General features: G+C 35.1%; 2 protein-coding genes across 9 annotated transcripts; one reads left to right on the top strand and one right to left on the bottom strand.

Annotated features, from left to right (window-relative positions):
• Positions 1-8: 8 nt before the first annotated feature.
• Positions 9-5,179, bottom strand: LOC113741374 (SNAP25 homologous protein SNAP33-like). Its single transcript, XM_027268892.2, has 6 exons — positions 4,877-5,179; positions 3,263-3,845; positions 1,599-1,692; positions 1,285-1,415; positions 458-555; positions 9-342 (listed from the first exon to the last, which is right to left on the bottom strand). Exons 2-6 carry the CDS (start codon positions 3,746-3,748, stop codon positions 243-245), a joined length of 909 nt encoding a protein of 302 aa, XP_027124693.1. The 5' UTR covers positions 3,749-3,845; positions 4,877-5,179; the 3' UTR covers positions 9-242.
• An 8,049-nt stretch (positions 5,180-13,228) lies between these two features.
• On the top strand, positions 13,229-19,500 carry LOC140006115 (uncharacterized). 8 transcript variants are annotated; one of them, XM_072047885.1, is made up of 5 exons: positions 13,232-13,833; positions 14,239-14,366; positions 14,561-15,198; positions 15,749-15,880; positions 16,129-18,101. In XM_072047885.1, the coding sequence occupies exon 5, from the start codon at positions 16,175-16,177 to the stop codon at positions 17,477-17,479; it is 1,305 nt and encodes a 434-aa protein (XP_071903986.1). In that variant the 5' UTR covers positions 13,232-13,833; positions 14,239-14,366; positions 14,561-15,198; positions 15,749-15,880; positions 16,129-16,174; the 3' UTR covers positions 17,480-18,101. The 8 variants fall into 8 exon arrangements, 4 of the variants coding, with proteins under 4 accessions (XP_071903985.1, XP_071903986.1, XP_071903987.1 ...); XR_011813734.1 differs by lacking the exon at positions 16,129-18,101 and adding an exon at positions 18,847-19,500 and having other exon boundaries at positions 13,259-13,833; XR_011813732.1 differs by lacking the exon at positions 16,129-18,101 and adding an exon at positions 18,108-18,671 and having other exon boundaries at positions 13,259-13,833.
• The last annotated feature ends 902 nt before the right edge of the window (positions 19,501-20,402 follow it).

Raw genomic sequence — 20,402 nt, 5'->3', positions numbered from 1 at the left:
TCAGCACAGAAAAGAAACATGTCCTGGTTCATTCGCAGCAGGTTAAGAGATTCAGGAACGATCAATCAATTTTTTTTGCTATATCTGTTACAGGTTGCAAAGGGAAATGCATGGTATTAGACAGAATTCAATGAATGAGTAGAAGTGCAGGTATAATTTGCAATTGGTCCAAAAGTGTCGATTAAAATGGACAGTTCAGGCTTCATGCCAATGTTGACTGCATGTCCTGTGGGCTCTGTTTCCTACTTTCCCAGCAACCGGCGACCGCGCTGAGCGGCACCCTTGACTCTGAAGTTAAGCTCCTCCACATCAGTCTCAAGATTATCCAAGCCCTTGTTCTGCCTGCAATGTTCAATATAGAGAATGGCAAATCAAAAGATGATTAGAGACTGCATTAGCAAGTCGGCAGCATATTAGCAACTAAGAGAGAGAGAGAGAGTGTGTGTGTGTGTGTAACCTTTCAATCTCTGATCCCATGTCAACAGCCATTTCCTTTAGTTCCCCTAAGATATTACTCAAGTCTGACAGCGCATCATCTTGCTTGACCTTTTCTACCTGAGATATATAACATGCGAAATCAGTTCAATATTGGTAACATAGCTCCTTTCCAAAATGTATGGCAGTCATCAATTAGATAAATGAAAAAAAAAAGAAACAGGCAATCTATATCATACAATTGAATTAACACAGGACAATTGAAATCAAATCATACAAAACAACCACCAAAAGACAGGTGCTTTAAGGAGTAAGAAGGTGAACAGAGAATGCTCGCAAACTTATTACTTGAGAGAGAATCCAAGAGTGCAAGCATTTGAATAAAAACAATATCAACCGTCAAAGTGCTCGAGTAATAAATATCAACACATACAACATAAACTTTATCTAAATCTCTCATCACGCTATATATATGCACATTTCAGCACTTGTGTTGCCATTGGCAGTGTGAATCAAATCATAAATGCAGAAGCAAATTTACCAAGAAAAGACCCTTATAAGCAAACACGTATGGCAGCACTGTGACAAGAAGAAAAGACCATCTTTTAATCTTGTCATTATCATAAACAACTAACTAGTTTTTTAACTTAGATCACAGCTCTAAAGATGCGGCACAAATAACAATAACGAATTTTCTGTGCAAACTACCATTGCTACTTCCTGTGACTCAGCATTTGTGGTCATTCAATCAAACATTTCTTGAACACTGATTCTTTGAAAACCAACCTCATGCTGTGATTTTCACTTTGGCACTCATTTAATGGTATCCTCGATCAGGTAGTAGCATACCTCAACTTTCTGCAATGCAGTTGTTGGTTCAGCAGGTGGAGCTCGTGAATTTGACCTTCCTTGCGGTGCTGAAGTCAATCCTAATTTCTCCCTCTGCTCTAGATGGCTACCCTTTCTATAAACTGCATCATCTGCAAAATAAACAGAAAATTAATATAACAGACATCTTCAACCACCTGACCTCACCTCCTACTCTGTTTATCAATTTACTAATTTTACTTACAAAAGCCATCATCTTCCCTTCAACAATTAGTTTTTGAGCATGCAAAATGAAAATGAGACAATGATGAAAAAGAAAACATAGGATAATTAACCTCTTGTTATTATGGGCCCTGTTATCGGACGAGTCTTTTTAGGCTTCCAAGTCTTTGAAAACATGCCTCCTAGACTTCCCAAAAGCTTTTCACCCTGAGATTGTACATCAAACAACTTCAGCCTCTAGGATAATCATGCATATACACAAGGATATGGAACCACGAGACAAAAACAGGCAATAAAAACAAAAAATGGAAACCAAATGAGGAGATAAGCATGACTTAGGGGCCAATAAAATGGACACAGGGATTCCACAGCAAATGATCAACACAAATCTCAACTATGCTTACAGTGTTCTATAGTTTTTTCTTAGCTGATAAATTCCTGCTCACACATATTTGCAATTGGAAAAGAGTATTGTGGGCAATACTGGAAATGGAAGATTTGCAGCATTATGTGAAAAAAAGACAAGGCAATCTAACATAATGGATTAAGTTGGAAACCTTCTACAAAATAAACAGGATGTTCATAAAATCCCCTACATTCCTTGAGAATTGGAACTCGAAAGAATAATTTACAAGACAAAAGGAATGTCACTTGGCATTGAACAAGATTGTATCAAACTTAAAGTGGATAAAAAAGGTAATATGTCAAAAAAAGTTTAGGCATGCTTCCAACTCAAGTCCATAAGACCGAAACTTTTCATTGAAAATAGCAGCTTCATATGTATTATGCAACAAGCAAAAAAATAAAATAACAATAATAATAAATAAATAAATAATAAAAATAGTGAAACACTCAGTGGAATTCAATGCAAGAGCAACATCCCACCATAAAGCAAAAGGCATGGTAAAAGAACAATAAAAATGTTGATAAATTATGTTTAAATCAACGTTGCAATACAATCTATCTTGAAACAGTGCCTAAATAAAGTGTGATAAATATTCCATGATAACTCTCAGTTCTTCTGCATACTTTAAACATCTAATAGAAATTGTCCTTCAGAATAGCACTCATTGCATCTAGTTCATTACATCAAATGGTAATGAGTGAAAGATCAAATGACAAACATTGTAATCTATCCATCAATTAGCAAAGCATAGAAATAGTCTTAGCTCTCGAAACGCTAGTTATATGTTATTGGACCATTCTTCGTAGTTAAAGGTAATGATATTTATTTAACTATTGCAATCATGAGAAAAACTGTAAAATTTCCACTGGTCTTTCCTATATACCTAATCTTAAAAGGGGGCAAGGAAGACAAAAAGAAGGCCAATCTAAAATATTAGCTGAAAAAAGAAGGAAAACTTACACATACTGCAGTGGAAGCCCTATCTACACCAAGACTTTGAACAAAGTCAAAAGTAAACCCTAATTAATCAACTTCAAGACATTGCACTGATAAGCACCATCGGTAACAAAATGCTCATGAACAATGAATTACTAATCAGTGGTCCTAATCTACTGACACCATTCTTCACTAAAATCAGCTACTTCATTCTTAATCTAGCATCCTCATCAATTTCCTAAAGGGAATGCAAGAGGGAAAGGTTCAGATTTCTGATCTCCATATACATAATCAGAGCTTGAACATTTGAAATTAATCAGCCATGAAGAGTCATGAAGGTGGCCAACAGGATGCATAAACAAAACTTTCTTCTAAAATCAGACAAATAAACCGTGAAGCTTGGGGTTAGAAATTTGTTAATTCAGTAAACCATACCCTACTAAGATCATGGTCAATGTCTGCAGCAGTATGATGCGTCCTTGTTATTTGTTCACCCTGCTGATGCAAGGTCACCAGTGTTTTAGTAGCATCCTCTCTCATTTCCTCAGCAATCTTCAGGCAACCATTCACCGCCTTTGTTGTCTCTTCAGCTCTATAAACAGAATAGTTCTCCAACTCTTGAACAGTTTGGTTCTCTAATCCTCCTGAGTCACGGAAATCATTTTTGTATTTATTTCTAGCCGAATGATTGGAGGTATATGATGACAATGAAGTCCCTTTGACCTCTTCATCATCAAATGGGTTGGTACTCGTGTTTTGGGTAACTAGCGAAGGCTCTGAAGAAGTCCTCCTGGAGGTTGTTAGGGCTTGCTTGTTATCTGACTCACCATCAGAATCAAAAGGATTTGAGCCAGAAATTCTAGAGTCAACTGAGGTATGTCTAGCGTTCCTATGCAGTGGAGATTTCTTGTGACCAAACATCTTGAAAAACTAGCTATGCAAATTCAGATACGGCAATACAGAGAGTTAGATTCTGAAGCAGTATCACTGAACAATATTTGCAAAATGCAAAGTGAGCCTGAAAAGAAGATAAACTTGTTAGAGCTGGCAACACCAATGTAGGAGTTAACCTGGGCAACTAGAAATTAAACCAACAAAGTTTAGAAAAACATCTCAATCATCAAGATAGAAACTAAACACAAATGATAGAAAAAGCATCAAGAATAGATAACAGAAAAGAGCAAGGAAGAAGCTAAGCAGATAATTAACTTAAAGGACGGAAAAGTTCCTTGAATCGAGGAACTACTTCCCTTTATCAGCAACACTCAAGAGTAGCATCCTTTAAAAAATCTTTCATAACAAAACCCAATAAAAAAACATCAAATATGCAGAAATCACTCATCAAAAAGCAGCGCGAGCCATGTCTACAGAGATAATTAGTGATTTGGAAAAATAAATAAATCCTGATCCTTTAAGCTTGTATGTCAATTAAGAGAATAATGGGATCTTGACAATGAAATTTCTACATACAGATAAAAAGAAAAACACCGTCTATAGAGTTCTCAAAACATTCTCAACCATTCATTCCTTCTATAACAGCAGGGTATGAAAAATAAGCCTTGATCTCTTTCCCAACTTTCTTTCCGGTTTCTCTCAGCAACCACACATTCCATAAGTCAAAGCAATCAAACACGAAGTTAAACCACTGAATCAGCGCCCCCCCCCACCCACAAAAACCGTCCTAACCTCCTCTCCGCCCCAACCCCACTACCCTCTGCACTTCAAAAAAATTTAGAAAAAAAAGTACCCCCGTCCAAACAAAATAACAAACAAAGTAGAACCACCATATACATTTATACTCCTAATTCATGAAGAAGAAGAAATCAAGAAAATTTAGCCCGTGGGCTACACAGAAATCAACCTGTACAAGTACATGAACCAATAAAACCATGAAAAAAAGAGTTACGAAAACAAGAACAGACTTGAATAAACCAACACAAACATCAGAAATGTAGACAAAGTCAAGTAAAGAGGTTTAAGGGTATCACGGAAAAAGGCAAACCTAGAACAAGAACAACAAAAGAAAAAGAAGGAGAGAGTGGGAAGTACCTGAAATTGAATCAAGAGATCAAGACGTGAAAAGGGACAATCTTGGACTTTTTACAAGGCACAGGAAAAGCCCTTTCTTGGCTTTCAACAACCAGTTTTGACAGCAAAAATGGAGATAAAAGCAGGAAATTTTGGTGTAGTTAACCAAATATTGAAGTGGGCAGCAATTTATATACGAATTGATCAGTTGGGTTGGAGGATTTCTATTGGTTTGAATGGATCTTTGGGAAGAAGGAAGGTTGGAAGAAAATGGGAGAAGTTGGAACAGGAACTGGTATGACTTCTCCTTGTCTACGAGACTACAACACGGCTCCTATTTTTGAATCTTTTATTTCCTTTTTTTTGTGTTTTTGTTATTTTTTAACCTGAATAATCTATATCATGAAATATTTAAATTTTTGAATTTATTGTGGAAATCTACTGAAACAAATATTACTAATATTAGTACTTTTATAAGCTCTTTTAATGGGAAGTAATAAGTAGTTCAACCATTTTTTTTAAAAAACAAAATAGTTCAATTGATCTTTCCTTTAACTTAAGGTGAAAATTTACGTTTTCTTTGTAATTTTTTTTTGTTTATTTGGCTATTTTTTCGAAATTGAAGGATTTTGTTAAGGAAAGAGAAAAGAAGGAGCAAAAAAAAAAAAAAGTAGAAGAAGAAAAAAGAATATGAGAAAAAGAGGAGCGCGTGAGGATGGATGGATAGAGAGTGGACTTTGAATTCTCAGCCAAATATTTGACCGTTTCTTTTTGATTCGACTTTGGGGTGCTGAGACTGACAGCTGATGTGGGATAACTGCCTTTTGTGCTTTTCTTTGTTCCTTTGCAGCCCAATATTTTGAATTAATTTCACTTTGTACTATTTAACTATACCTTAATTTTTATTTTGCTCATTAAATTAAAAATTGAGATACTTTAAACTATTAAAACTGTCCTATTTAAGTGCAATTATTAAAGGAATCTCCAAAACTAATGAAATTCTAGTCATTTGATTAGTATATGGCTACACGTCAAAGGGCATAGAAGGAAAATTAAATTAAGCAATAACAAATAGAAATCCAAAATTAGACGAAAAAAAGGATTTTAGAGAAATCAGGAGTACAATTTACTAATTTAGGGAATAAAGTGTCACATGAGTATAATGATTTAAGTGTCCCAATTTAGAATTTATGAACCAAAGTGGGAATCTGAACATTTTTGAAAGTTGCAAAATGAAATTAATCTTGATATTTTTGTTGACACAAAAATTGATAGTATTTATGAAAAGGGCTGTCCAATTTTCTTGCCATATATAGACAGGTTGTTAGCTCTAAGCCGATGTCTAATCTCAAGTTATATGTTGTGCTAATTACAAGTAATTGAGCAACAAAAACTTTTGACACGTTAAGGGAAATTATTTGATAGATGAAGATATTTATATTTAAGAATCAAAATACAGTTGATTTCTAATTCAATAAGGCAAAATTGAAACAGTCAATTTCCAAATTCAACCCTTTTAGTAATATCTTATCTTATGACCATTCTCTACTTTCTTTTTCTTTCATCTGTATTTAAAGCGGATAAAGACAACAAAATTTAACTAACAAATAAATAACATTAACTTCTTCTACAAATTTGTACAACACAAGTGGAACTAAGTAGTGAGACAAATTGATAATAAGACTCACAATATACTTAGGAATTAATTCCAACTAACACATCTACACCAATCACTAGTTTTATTAATTTGAGGAAATCATCAACTACTTCTGATCACATTTTCTTATTAAGAGGAATAAATTGATATGCATTATACAACCTCCATATTATTGTACTATGGGAAATGTTAAAAGTGGTACCACTTGTTTGGACTCTGATTTTTTGGAGAAAATTTTTTATATTTTTCGTAAATATTTCTTACACGCAATTTTCAACCGCTTTTATATCACATTCTACAAAAAGTGCTACAGTATTTTTTCTCAAAAATTCTCCAAAAAATGCAATCCAAACGGATTCTTAGTAACAATGGACTTGTATTATATTTATATGCATGCGCATTTGGCATTTCATGATAAAAAAAAATTAGCAAGCTGTGAGATGGATTCGTCATTGGAGGAAGTCAACTCATGTATAATTTTAGAAATTTACATGACTAAGTACTTACTTATTGGCTCACAAAAAAAAAAAGTTCTTAGTTATTGAAAAAGGAAACTAGTTGATATTCTCATAGAATTTATTCTGGAGGATAAGGATTTCAATGAAAATTTGTACGAAAATACTTAACACTTGTCAACCCTTGAGTGCCCTTGAGTGTATATTCAATGCTCCTGCAATGAAACTTCTCAGGAAATTCACTGGTTTTCTTAACTTTGAAGGTTCATATCGGGTAACAAATGGGAGTTGGTAGACGAGGTTATTAAACTTAAACGTTTGATGCAACGAGGCTGCCAAGTAAAAGCTTGTAAACAAATTGGTTAAGTAAACGAAGTCAAAAAATAAATAAATAAATAAGGGAACCCAGTAAATGAAGTCACTTTTCTCACTTGTCAATGGGTGGGTTATTTTGTGGATTGTAATTTTGCGGAGTTTTTATAGAAAAATATATAGTATAGCGACATGACATATATGAGATACAAAAGTAAATAAAAAATAGGTAAAGAAAATATGTTTAAATTTTTATTTCTCCGGATATTGATAATCCAAACCTACCTAATGTTGTAGAATCTTCATCTAATAGAAAGGTCATCATGTTCAGGTTGCTTTATTTTTTAACTGGCAAAGTCGAAGGAAATCCGAGTTGAGAAGTACTTGATACGTTGGAATTAAACACGCAAGAATTTGACCAAAAATAGTTGACAACAAGGTTAGAACTAACCCCCCATTTTTCCCATGACAAGAAGGTTAGAGCTATCCCCACATTTTTCCCATGCCAATAATACTTCTGAAAGTGTAGAACCAAAAAATATTATATATTTATAGGAGTAGGGAGATTAATTTAATATATCAAAAAATTATATGAGGGAAGGTAATTTACATACATAAGAATATGTGCGGAAGAAAAGGAATAATATCAAGAATAATATATTGATCGCACATCAAAACTATTAAATTTCAAATAAATTGACAAGGCTATTAAATTTCACTCTTCTCAACTAACTATATTAATATATCAGATGATTTGGTAAACAAGTCTAACAATCATAAGAAACTTTATAATAAAATACTAATTTTTAAATAATAAAACTGCCACGATTTGGCTCTAATAAAATTACTAAAACCCTTACTTGAATAAAACACTGATAAATAGTAATACAAAATTTTTCATTTTCTGAACCTTAATTCAATATGCCAACGTTGTCTCTCGTAAATCAATCTTTCTCTTTGATCAGGTTCACCACGATCATTATCAATAATCCCCTTTGCAAATTCTGCTAACCTTAGTTTAAATTCTTCATCTTCAAAAGTTTTTGTTGCTTCGACATTCCACGTAGAGTTTTTAAGGAGTCGAATCGAGCCGAATACTTGGTGTTTAAATTATATGCATATTTTATACGAATAAGACTCGAGTTTGATTCAAATATTAATGAACTATAAGTATTACTCGAATTCAATTCATTTAGTTGTATAAATATTTGAATTTGAGTCTCGGCTCATTGCTTGAGCTCGAATTTGAATTTGGAGATGATTTAATTATATTTTTAATAGATAATACATTATTTATAATAATTTTAATTGCATTTCTTGGTTTTAAAAAAATAAATAATACTAATTTAGATATAATTACTTTTTAAGTAACATATAATATATATATATTTAGTAATATTAAAGGTATTTATATTTATATTTATTCATTTTTATAATTGTATATGTGTTCATGAACTATCCGAATAGTTCGCGAATAGGTTCGTGTTCGGCTCGAGTATCAAACGAGCATAATATTGTGTTTGAATTTGATTCATTTATTAAACGATCGAATTTTTTTCAAATTCGAACAAGTTGAACACAGACATATTCGCGAACAATTGGATTTGTTAAAAGCTCTAATTCCACGCACCTAGACAATTTCATCTTACCATTCAATTTGTTTTGACTTGCTAAAATAATCCACTTATCTAGATAGACTATTTTTGTAGCACAATTTGATTTTATTCAATGACAACTCACTTTGTGATATCATAATTTAACTGACAGAATTCTTCTCCGATATTTGTCTTCACAATCATATTCAATCTAATATGTTTTAGACCAATTTTATAGTCCAATCTTGGCCGATTGGACACTTGATCAGAATCAACGTTGTGGTCTTAGTCGATCAACTAATTTCTTCACAACATTCTTATACTCTAATTCTGACAGAAAACACCCAAATCTAACCTTGTAATTGGGCTAATTCTTTAATGTTTATAGCACTCCAGAATCAATTTTTTAAGCTTACAACTCTGATACCAATTGTAGAATCAAGAAATATTATAGAATTAGGGAGATACTTGAATGTGTAGGAGGAAAGGAATAATACCAAGAATAATATATTAATCATACACCAACACCATAATAACAAGGTTATTAAATTTCACTCTTCTCAACTAACTATGTTAAAAGACTTCCAAATTATAGAAAAAATGACTTTATAAAAAAGTCTTGACCACAAGAAATTTGCTAATAAAATACTAATTCTTAATAATAAAACTACTATAACTTGATTTGACTCCATAGAATTACTAAAACTTTAACTTAAATAAAACACTACTAAATAATAATATAAAAAATTTTACTTTCGTGCCTTGGTTTCATATGCCAACAAAAAGAATGAAAGACATCCTGTGCAGAAAAATTTCCTGGAAGTCATTTTTTTTAAGGCCAAAACTTGGGTAGACCTAGTTTTTATACACCCAATGACTCAGATTATGCCACATCACTTGGTGAGATGATGTGGCACAATTTGGACCATTGGATCTTTGAAGACCAAGTGCGAGCCTTTTATTAATATATATACTTGTCAAGCTTACATCTGCATCTGAAATGTATTGTTTTGATTGGCAAACAAAAGTCCTCGTGTCTCTAACCTCAGAAGCCTTCCTGGACATTTGTATCCCACGTCTAGTCATCAGAATAGAAAAGAGTAGCAAAAGTTGACGCGTTTATTACAATAATGATGGTTCCCGATCTTTTCCAGCTCCCTAATCTCATGTTAGCATATATCAACGTAGTAATCTGCTATGCATCTGTGAGTGCTCCCCCTCCGCTATACAAAGGAAAGCTGGAAATTACAGACAAGGTAATCACTGTTGAGAAGGTATGGCTGCGCAAGGGGAGACTTTTAAGCGCAACTGGAGATGATCTGGATTCAAAGTTGAAGGACATGTGCCTTTCTTATATGTTATACAGACTTCTTTGTCGGCGATCTGCGGGAAATTCTTTTCCTGAATGCTCACAGAAGAAGATGTGGAAATTTGTCCTAGAAGGGCTTCTCCAAGAAGGTGGGGATTCTGAAAGACCATTTCAACTGATTGAAGTTGAGCTTGGATTTCTATATGATGTTGTGTTTATCAAAATATGCTGTTATCTTCAGAAATCCAGTGCTCAAGCTACTCTATTTCTTCTTTCTTTTGTTAGGCAGTTGTATCATGATTGGCATGCTCACCTATTATGATGAACCTAAAACTAAATTGTCAGGTTCTGTTACAAAAGTTGGGCACAAAGGTGGCATTTTAGTGAGTGGGATTACCATTGGAGTAGTTTTCTCCCTAGACATCATACAATTTGTCCTGTGTGTAATCTCAGATCGGCGTAAGGTGCTACTGTTATGCAAGTATGTGGAGAAACCTTCTTTACAAGAAAGCAGATTATATGACAAGCTAGCAAGAGTAGCATGTAGTGTTCAATGGCTAAAACCCTGGGGAAACAAACTTTGCTAGCATCATTTCCTCAAATCCTGTAATGCAAAACCGTCCTAAATGGAAGTATAATTATTTCACCTCAGATTTTCTTGTAAACCCTGGCAGAGGATATCAAGAATGTGCTGGCTTGGAATTATCTAAAGAGTTCAAGAGGGCTGTTCTTGCCTGGATAAGGAACAATGGCTCTAAATTGACAAATGGGATTGAATCACTACGTCAAAATGGAGTAGACAATGAGCTCTCTTGGGCTTGCAAATTTGAGACCATCACACAAGTAATAATGATCTGGCAAATTACCACCAGTCTATGTGAATTTGCTCTATCAGAATCAGCTAAGTTACCTGAAGGGGAAAATAAACATCAAAGTCCACTAGATCAGGCACAAGTTGCAGTGGCGACAAGCTTATCCAACTAATGTGCATATCTGGTCATTTTCGCACCACGATTGTTACCTGATCATCACTATGCTTCAGATTCCATATTTAAGCAAATTGTACAAGAAGCTCAAGAGGTTTTCATAGGGCTCACGACCATGGAGAGCAAGTACAAAAGAATGATGATTTTGGGCGAAAAAGAGGCTACAGTGTTATAGAAATTAGTGCCAAGCTTGCAAAACAGTTGATTGAAGGATATGATCAAGGGAAAATCTGGAAAATATTGGCAGATTTCTGGACTGAGATGGTTTTATTTGTAGCTCCTTCAGATGATGCATTTGCCCACAGCAGAACAATTGGCCAATGGTGGAGAGTCTCTGACGCACTTGTGGGCTTTGCTTTTCCACACTGGTATTGTTGAGAGAAACGCCATTGAAGAGGTTTGAGAAGGGAATCATGTTGGTTTTCTTTCCCTGTATTTTGGTATAATAAATTTGTATCTTTTGGCATATGCTTAGCTTCGAGTTATGCAATGTATTATATAAGTGCATAGTGTACTTTGTTTCTACCCTGGCTGTGAATAATTTTGTAAAACTTTCGTGTTACACTTCTTGTTATAGTACATCTTAGGTGACGTGTTATATTCAATATTACAGGTAATGTTGAACCAAAAGTCTAACTAAGGATCCAAATCTCTAATTTTTCTTGAAAAAAAAAGTGTAGGAAGTATCTTTCACCATGTTACACCTGACGAACAGTTCATATGCTGAAGTATTGTCCATACTCCATTGGAAGATTGATCTAGAGTATATTCCAGGCCAATTGTGAGTATATCACCATGTGAACTCTCTAGAAACATGATGCAATCTCCTAGATGATTATGGCGTCCCAGTTCCAATTCAATCATACCTAGGAAGAGATACGTTATATCATAGTCTATTTAATTCTATCATGTAAGATTAAATGATAAAATTATTCTTTAGCGTGTGCAAAGGGGTGAAAGCTTTTCAGGATTTGCAATTTTAATTAGTATGACAATTTTGTTATAACACCATTGATCCATAGTTCTACTTTGAGCGTAGATAAGTGGAGAACTGATTGGCCAGACCATGCAAGCAACTATAGCTAAGTGGGAGATTAGCTCAACATAGAAGAACTTGAATGGTAGAGTCATCACTGTTTTGGTATATCTTACATGAATTCAACTTCACAGGTTACAACTGATATGATTAATAGTGTAAATAGACTACCTATAAATTCATAAAACAACCAAATCAGCCAAAACTTGTGGGCTGTACAACAGAAAGTGACTCTTGGAGCTAAACAGGTTTACTTCAAAATCCCAATACCTCAAGCTAATCGGCATAATGCATCACTTAATTATCCAAAAAAGAAGAATATAGTTGTCCATAAATATCAAAAGCTACTTCAATATTCTAGCTTCAAGATGACTTCTGTTTGAATTTCTTTGCTGAAAGAGTGAAAGATAGGGAGACTGAGATCACCATTCTAGATTTTAATAAAGGTGGACCTCATTGTTAGCCTTCTAGTCCATATAATGAGATACACTCGTCTTTGAAGAGTTCAAGACAAAAAAAATAATGTTTGGTAAATTTTGAAGTGTCAATATTTTTTGGCACATGCCAACTACTCCAAAAGTCAAGAAATGAGTATTCAAAAATCTAAAATAGATACTCCCTAAAAATTTTTTGTATTACCTAATCATGAGTACTCGTGTAGCCACTGATGATTGGTTTTCTGCATTGTCGAATTATTCATAGTAGGACTCTCAAAGTTTGGTTATTTTCTGGAACTTGTAAGTCAATGTCCATAATCCATAGCATATATAGGAAATCCCTGCCTTTCCCAGTGCCAAATCTTTACTATACTAAAGGCGTCAGTTGGCTTAGCTACAGTGTAAATGGGCCGGTTATAACGTGATTTGTGTGAGCTTGAGGGGCAGTTTGGTCTTTTGCCATTCAGTGATGGTGGCTTTGCTGGAAAATTTCTTGCTATCCGCGTGCCTTTGTTGTGGGCGGTGAGTTTGTTCCTATCAGCTATCTGCATGGCTTTGGAGCTTCAATGCTGTCCGCGTGGCTTTCTTGTGGCCGGTGAGTTTGCCGCTATGAGCTGTCTGCATGGCCTTCGATTTGCCACTGTCCGTGCGGCGGCTGTCTTCTTGCTCATTCTTAGCGAAGTAGTTAAATGTAAGTGTTCTGGACAGAGTGCAAGAACCGGTGCGCGCAGGCTTTGCAATCTCCATTACTGTGTTTCGTTCGTTTCTTGGGCTGTGCAGAACTAGCTCTTCGATTTTCTTTTGCAAATCTTCTATCCATCTCCTTCGCTGAGGGCAATCTAATTTTGTAGTAAAGATATATACCTATCTTATATTTAATTCCTTCCACCAATCTCGTTCGTTTCTTAGCCTGTGCAACACTAGCTCTGCGATTTTGCAGCTCTGTGATTTTGCTATGATCGGCAGAGTTGAAAGTGCCAGCCTCATCGATTTTGTTTGTTATATGCCCATCTTATACCCTGGAAATGAATAGCTGACTTGAGCAGGCATAGATACCATAGGCTTTATATCCAGTATGGCCTTCGATTTGCCGCTGTCCGCGCGGTGGCTGTGTTCTTGCCCAACCAGTCTCGATTTTGGGACTCTCCTCTAATCTTCGCTGCTTTCAACTTATCTTGTGTTAGATATAAGGTATAATTGGTCTGGTATTATTTTGCTTTTGTTCATTGTCGTGCATGTCTGTTCTCCAATCATTGAGGTTTATATAGAGGTGGAGCTCAATTTGATTTTGTTAATTCAAGCCTTTCTCTAGATCTTATGAGACTTAATGCCCAACCAGTTTCGATTTTGGGACTCTCCCCCAATCTTCCCTGCTTTGAACTTATCTTGTGTTAGATATAAGGTATAATTGGTCTGGTATTATTCTGCTTTTGTTCATTGTCGTGCATGTCTGTTCTCCAATCATTGAGGTTCATATAGAGGTTTATATAAATTAGAACGTGATTGGTATTTTATATGCTGTACTTCGGCGTATTTCCTTTCAATTCTTATGAAGCCTGCGCATGGGAGTAAGCTTCGCTTCTTACTTGTATATAGCTGAGCTTCTTTAATGGGTCGTCCACGGAAATATGCAAGCTTCGAAGAGGCGACCAGAGAGAGGAATGCGAGGAGACGACGGCAGCGTGGCAATGCGAGTGCTAATGACAATTCTAGAGAATGCCGAGGTGTGTGTGCTATGATTATTCATATATTAGTTATCTTGGAGTATTTAGCATATATCGCTCTTTCGTCATAATGCTTCTGTTCTGCTGATTTGTTGAGGTTCTTGAAAATTACGATTCGTGTGAGAAATGCTGGACTTTAGATGTATTAACAATGCTAATTCAAAGATTAGTGAAATATTTATTCCTCTGAACAGATACTGCTGCGAGGACAAGGCTTTCTGTACCTATCGAGCAACCTTCTAGCAGCCCTTCATCTGTGGAATTTAGCTATAAGGGGTCGGTTGGTATCAATACTGAAGGAATAAACAATCGAGATGGACATCGCGTTGGATCGACCTATTTGCGTTCAAATGGTAGTTCTATCAGTCATGTAGATAACAAAAGAACTGGACAGGATTGTGCAGAAACATCAGTTAGACGAATGCATGGATATGTAGAAGAATCGCACGCAGAATCAACAGCTTTGCCGTCGACTTCTGCCAGTAATATTGCTGGTTATTCAAGGGATGGATGCTCAGGGCCTATCATTGCTGACGGTGGTGCTTTGTCTACGCCAACAAGCAAAAAATGTAGATCAGTTCGCCGGAGTGATGCAGGGCAGGGACGGCGTAAGATGTTAGCAATGGATCCATTGAGCATGGTCGCCACTGAGCCTGACATATTGCCAAATATTTCTGATTGCCAGTATTGCAAAGCAAAGAAATTTCAGTTTGAACCACCTGGGTTTTGCTGTTCTTCTGGTGAAATCCAATTACTTCCTACTGAAATGCCGAGAGAACTAATGATGTTGTATCTTGAGGATTCTGAAGAAGCTATTGAATTCCGCAAATGTGTAAGAAGTTATAATAACATGTTTGCATTTACGTCTATTGGAGTGAATTGTGACAAGTCATTGAATGAGTTTTATAATGGAATATACACCTTTAGAATCCAAGGTCAAATGTACCACTTTATAAATCATTTAATCCCTAATGATGGTGAAAAAGCAAGGAATGTACAGTTATATTTTTTTGATACGGATCATGAAACGGTAAATCGGTTATCCATCTCTAATAGATTTCGGCAAAGCCTAATTACTAAACTGGAAGAGATCTTGAAAATTAATCCTTATTCTGCATTTTTTCGAGGCTTACAAAATTTGCCAAACATAGATAATTATAAAATAGTATTGCAATCTAGCCCTGCAGTTGATCAAAAAATATTCAATAAACCAACTATATCTCAAGTTGGTGCTGTTTGGGCAGATAATTGTGATAGCGAGAATGTGACGTCAAAATATATTCAGGTTTATGGAAAAAATGGAAAAACCCAGATTATGAAGCACTACTTTAGCTGTTATGATCCCTTGCAATACCCGCTAATTTTTGCCAGTGCTGAACCAGGTTGGCATCAAGGTATAAAACGCATTGCTCGAACTCCAAATGCTCGTGGGGCAACTTCTTGCGAGCAAGAGGTTGAGCTAGCTCCAGGTGCTGAAACTACACCCGAACAATTAATGAATGCTGAGAATTCAGGTAATTAGCTTCATACTATATTTTATATTTTCCTATAATCTTATATGATGTTTATATATTTCCGTATATCTTTATGTGACTTGTTTTTTATACTAATTATGCAAATTATTTGCTTTCTTTACGCCTTTCTCTAATTTTTTTATTAGTTTTAAATGATACTATATCATAATATTGGACCTTACTTATCCTGACTATAATTGACCAGTAATTCGTCGTAACAAGCGAAAACGCAATATGGTCTCCTGTAGGGAGTACTACTGCTACAAACTACAGATTAGGGAGGACGACCGATCCATGCTATTACATATCGGGAGACTATTACAACACTACGTTGTAGATATGTATGTGAAGATTGAATCAACTAGGTTAGATTTCTATAGGCTGAATGACAATCAGACGCGGCTTCGAACAGAGTTATATCAGAGCCTTATCGATAGTCTTTCACAAGGAGAATCTTCGTCTTCCAATATTGGAACACGGATAATTCTTCCAGGATCATTCATTGGAGGCCCTCGCGATATGAGGCGTCGCTACATGGATGCAATGTCATTGGTCCAACGATATGGAAAACCAGACATCTTTTTAACAATGACTTGTAATCGAAATTGGCCTGAAATTAAAAATTTGCTTCTTAGAACTGATAAGATTGAGAATCGCCCGGATTTAGTTTCCCGTGTATTCAGAGCGAAATTAGAGCAATTAAAAAATGAAATTTTCAAGAAAAATATTTTTGGGAAGGTAGCAGCATATACATATGTTATTGAATTTCAAAAGCGAGGTCTTCCTCATGCCCACTTCTTAATTATTCTAAAGCAGGGAAGTAAGATGTATTCTCCTGAAGCTTATGACCGAATTGTTTGTGCTGAGTTACCTGACATCAATGAGCACGAATATTTACATAGTCTAGTTGTTAAGCACATGATGCATGGTCCTTGTGGCACTATGAATCCAACGTGCGTATGTATGCGTCTACATATTGGTTGTAAAGACAGATATCCCAAACAATTCTGTGAGTCAACAATACATACAACCAACTCATATCCGCTTTATCGTCGTCGAAATAACAAAAAGAAAGTTAAGATACGCGGCCATTATCTGGATAATCGTTGGGTGGTGCCTTATTGTCCTTACCTCTTAGCAAAATTTAATTGTCATATGAATGTTGAAATATGCTCCACGATTCAAGCTGTCAAATATATATACAAATACATATACAAAGGACATGATAGGGTTTTATATCAATTAAGTGACATTGAAACAAATAACAATGTAGATAAAATAAAAAATTATGTTACAGCGAGATGGGTATCCCCTCCCGAAGCAATGTGGCGAATTTTTGGTTTCGATTTGAATCAAATACATCCATCTGTCATGACCTTACAGGTACATTTAGAAAACAAACAACCAGTAACATTTCCAGAAAAAAGCTCGCTTCATAGTGTTATGAAAAATAAAGCTTTGCAGAAAACCATGCTAACAGAATTCTTTTCCATGAATAAATATGACAACCATGCAAAGAATTTGAATTGTATGTATGCGCAATTTCCTGAATACTTCAAATGGAATCAACAATCGAAAATTTGGGAACAACGCAAGTAGAGAGAAGTCATTGGCCGTATTTTAGGTGCATATCCATCAGAAGGAGAAAGATATTATTTACGAATTTTGTTGATGCATGTGAGAAAGCCAACTTCGTTTACAGATTTGAGAACTGTAAATGGACGTGTTTGTGCTTCATTCCATGAAGCTGCGGATGTAATAGAACTGTTACAAACAGATAATGCAGCCGAGCTGTGTTTATCCGAAGCATTTGCCTACCAAATGCCTAATTCATTGCGTCAATTATTTGCTGCTATCTTGGTTTATTGCAGCCCAAAGAATCCTGCTCAACTGTGGCTACAGTTTCAAGACTTCCTATCTGAAGATATAAAACGAGATCCTTCCATTCCAATTCATCTTGTAGAAGTGAAAGTATTACAATGCATTGATAACTACTTACGATCAATGGGAAAGAGTTTAGCTGATTATCAGTTAGACACACCACTGATCCAACAATCTCGACAACAAATGGTAGCAAGAGATATAGAAACTGAGAGAAGTATAAGTGTAAATGAAAGTGACCTTCGAGCAATTGATCAGCTGAACGATGATCAAAGAAATGCCTACGAACAGATTTTAAATGCTGTTACATGTAATAACTCAGCATCATTTTTCGTTGATGGACCAGGAGGTACGGGAAAAACATTTCTATATCGAGCTCTTCTTGCAAAAATAAGATCAGCTGGTGGCATAGCGCTTGCAACTGCAACTTCAGGTGTTGCAGCTTCGATCTTGCCTGGAGGACGTACTGCACATTCGTGATTTAAAATACCCCTCCATGATGATGATTCCAAGAGTTGCCATGTTGGAAAACAAACTGCAATTGCACAGTTGATTAGAGATGCAAAGCTTATTATCTGGGATGAAGCAAGTATGGCAAAGCGAAAATCAATTGAACGGTTTGATGAAATGATGAGAGATATTACTGGTCGCGACCTGTTATTTGGTGGTAAAACTGTAGTTTTCGAAGGAGATTTCCACCAAACATTACCAGTCGTGACAAAAGGCTATAAGGAAGATATTATTAGTGCGAGCTTGGTCATGTCACCCATATGGCAACAGCTGACAAAGCTACGGCTAAAGGAAAATATGCGAGCTCGTTCGGATCAAAAGTTCAGTAATTTTCTACTTCGAATTGGTAATGGTACAGAAATATCAAATTATATGAATGAAATTAAAATTCCAACACCAATTAATCTACCTTTTGTACACGATACTTCGTCGGTTGAAACTTTAGTAAATATGGTATTCCCAGATATGGAGACATTCAGCAATGATCCATCATCAATTGTTAATAGAGCTATCTTGATGACACGTAATGATTTTGTGCATGATATCAATGATATGCTAATCAAAAAAATTTCCAGGTCCACAAAAAACATATCTAAGTTTTGATGAAACTCTTGATACGTCACACCAACAGGAGAACCAAGATTTTCTCAATACACTTACACCAAAAGGATTGCCTTCACATGAATTAAAATTGAAGAAGAACTGTCCTGTTATGTTGATCCGAAATATAAATCCGACTGAAGGACTTTCAAATGGCACGCGACTTATATGCAAGGAGTTCGGAAATAATGTCATTCAAGCAGATATTTCTTTTGGTGCATATACAGGTAAGTCAGTTTTCATACCTCGAATTCCTTTACAATGTTCAGATGATGAAATTTGCTCTGTCCCCTTTAAAAGAATCCAGTTCCCTTTAAGATTATGTTTTGCAATGACAATTAATAAAGCACAAGGGCAAACGTTAGATTATATTGGCTTATATCTAAAAGAACCTGTATTTTCACACGGCCAATTATATGTTGCATTATCGCGAGGAAAAACAGAAAATAATGTGAAAGTACTTATTAGACCATTAACATCTTTCTCTGTACCCACGGACTACACAAAAAATGTAGTATACAAAGAAAGCTTGTCTATGATTGATCTACATTAAGTGTTACTCGTTGCTCGTTGCTTTGAGAATAGAAAGTTTCCAAACTGTATAGAAAGTAGTTTTTTCTTGATTGCAATTCACTTCTCGTTAAAATTGATTTTTAAAATTTGTTTGCTGAACACTAAATACGTGTTCAATACTAGAGTCGCTTTATGATTACACGTCTTGTCATGGAAGACTGACATTTCATTCTCTATGCGTTGGCCATCATAACATCACATTAACTCTTCTTTCTCGTTTGATAGCTATTACACCGTATGTAGGAAATCTAACAACTATGTAGATATAATGAGGTCGCATTAAAAAATATAGCCCTATTTTTAAGAGCACACATATTGCTCGATCAAAAATAACTATGCAAAAAAAAGGAGAAAAACTTTGAACAGGATAAGTAATTTCTAACCAAAGAAGAATTTTAGACTATAATAATTTTTGCATCCCCATATTAAGTCATATGCATGATTTGTCCATCTTGAGACAACATAACTATTCTCTTACCAGTTATTCAGTTTAAGCATATGATAACTATTAAAGTTAAATATATATCTTAGTACTCAAAAGGTTACGTATTAACCTATATCATTCACTTTTTGCTCTTAAAAAAAAACTTATCTTGACCAGTATGTTATTTGCTAACCTTCTTACGAGATCTTCATTCAGAGTATAAAGTTCGTAGTGCCATTCTGCATATGAGCAAATCTTTTCCACTCAACAATAGCTACTGTGCAAACTTTACATAATTTATTTGTTCTTTGTACCTCCTTTGTTTGGATCATTATTGCTTCTTATGATCCAGAGAGATAGGCCACTTTATCTATTTACGTGTATAAGTTTAGCCTTAATTATTTGCCATATTTTTCAATTACGCTATTTATTTTTATCTTCGTTTAACATGTATGTTATATTTGCTTGATTGTTTTGTAATTATATTATTTTGTGATTCTAATTTTTGTTGGCTTGTCGTTCTCTTCACACGTA

Source organism: Coffea arabica, chromosome 4e (assembly GCF_036785885.1).
Source record: "Coffea arabica cultivar ET-39 chromosome 4e, Coffea Arabica ET-39 HiFi, whole genome shotgun sequence".
In the NCBI taxonomy this organism is placed as follows: domain Eukaryota; kingdom Viridiplantae; phylum Streptophyta; class Magnoliopsida; order Gentianales; family Rubiaceae; genus Coffea; species Coffea arabica.
The sequence above is the reverse complement of the archived record's forward strand: the minus strand, read 5'-3'. Positions and strand labels throughout refer to the sequence as shown.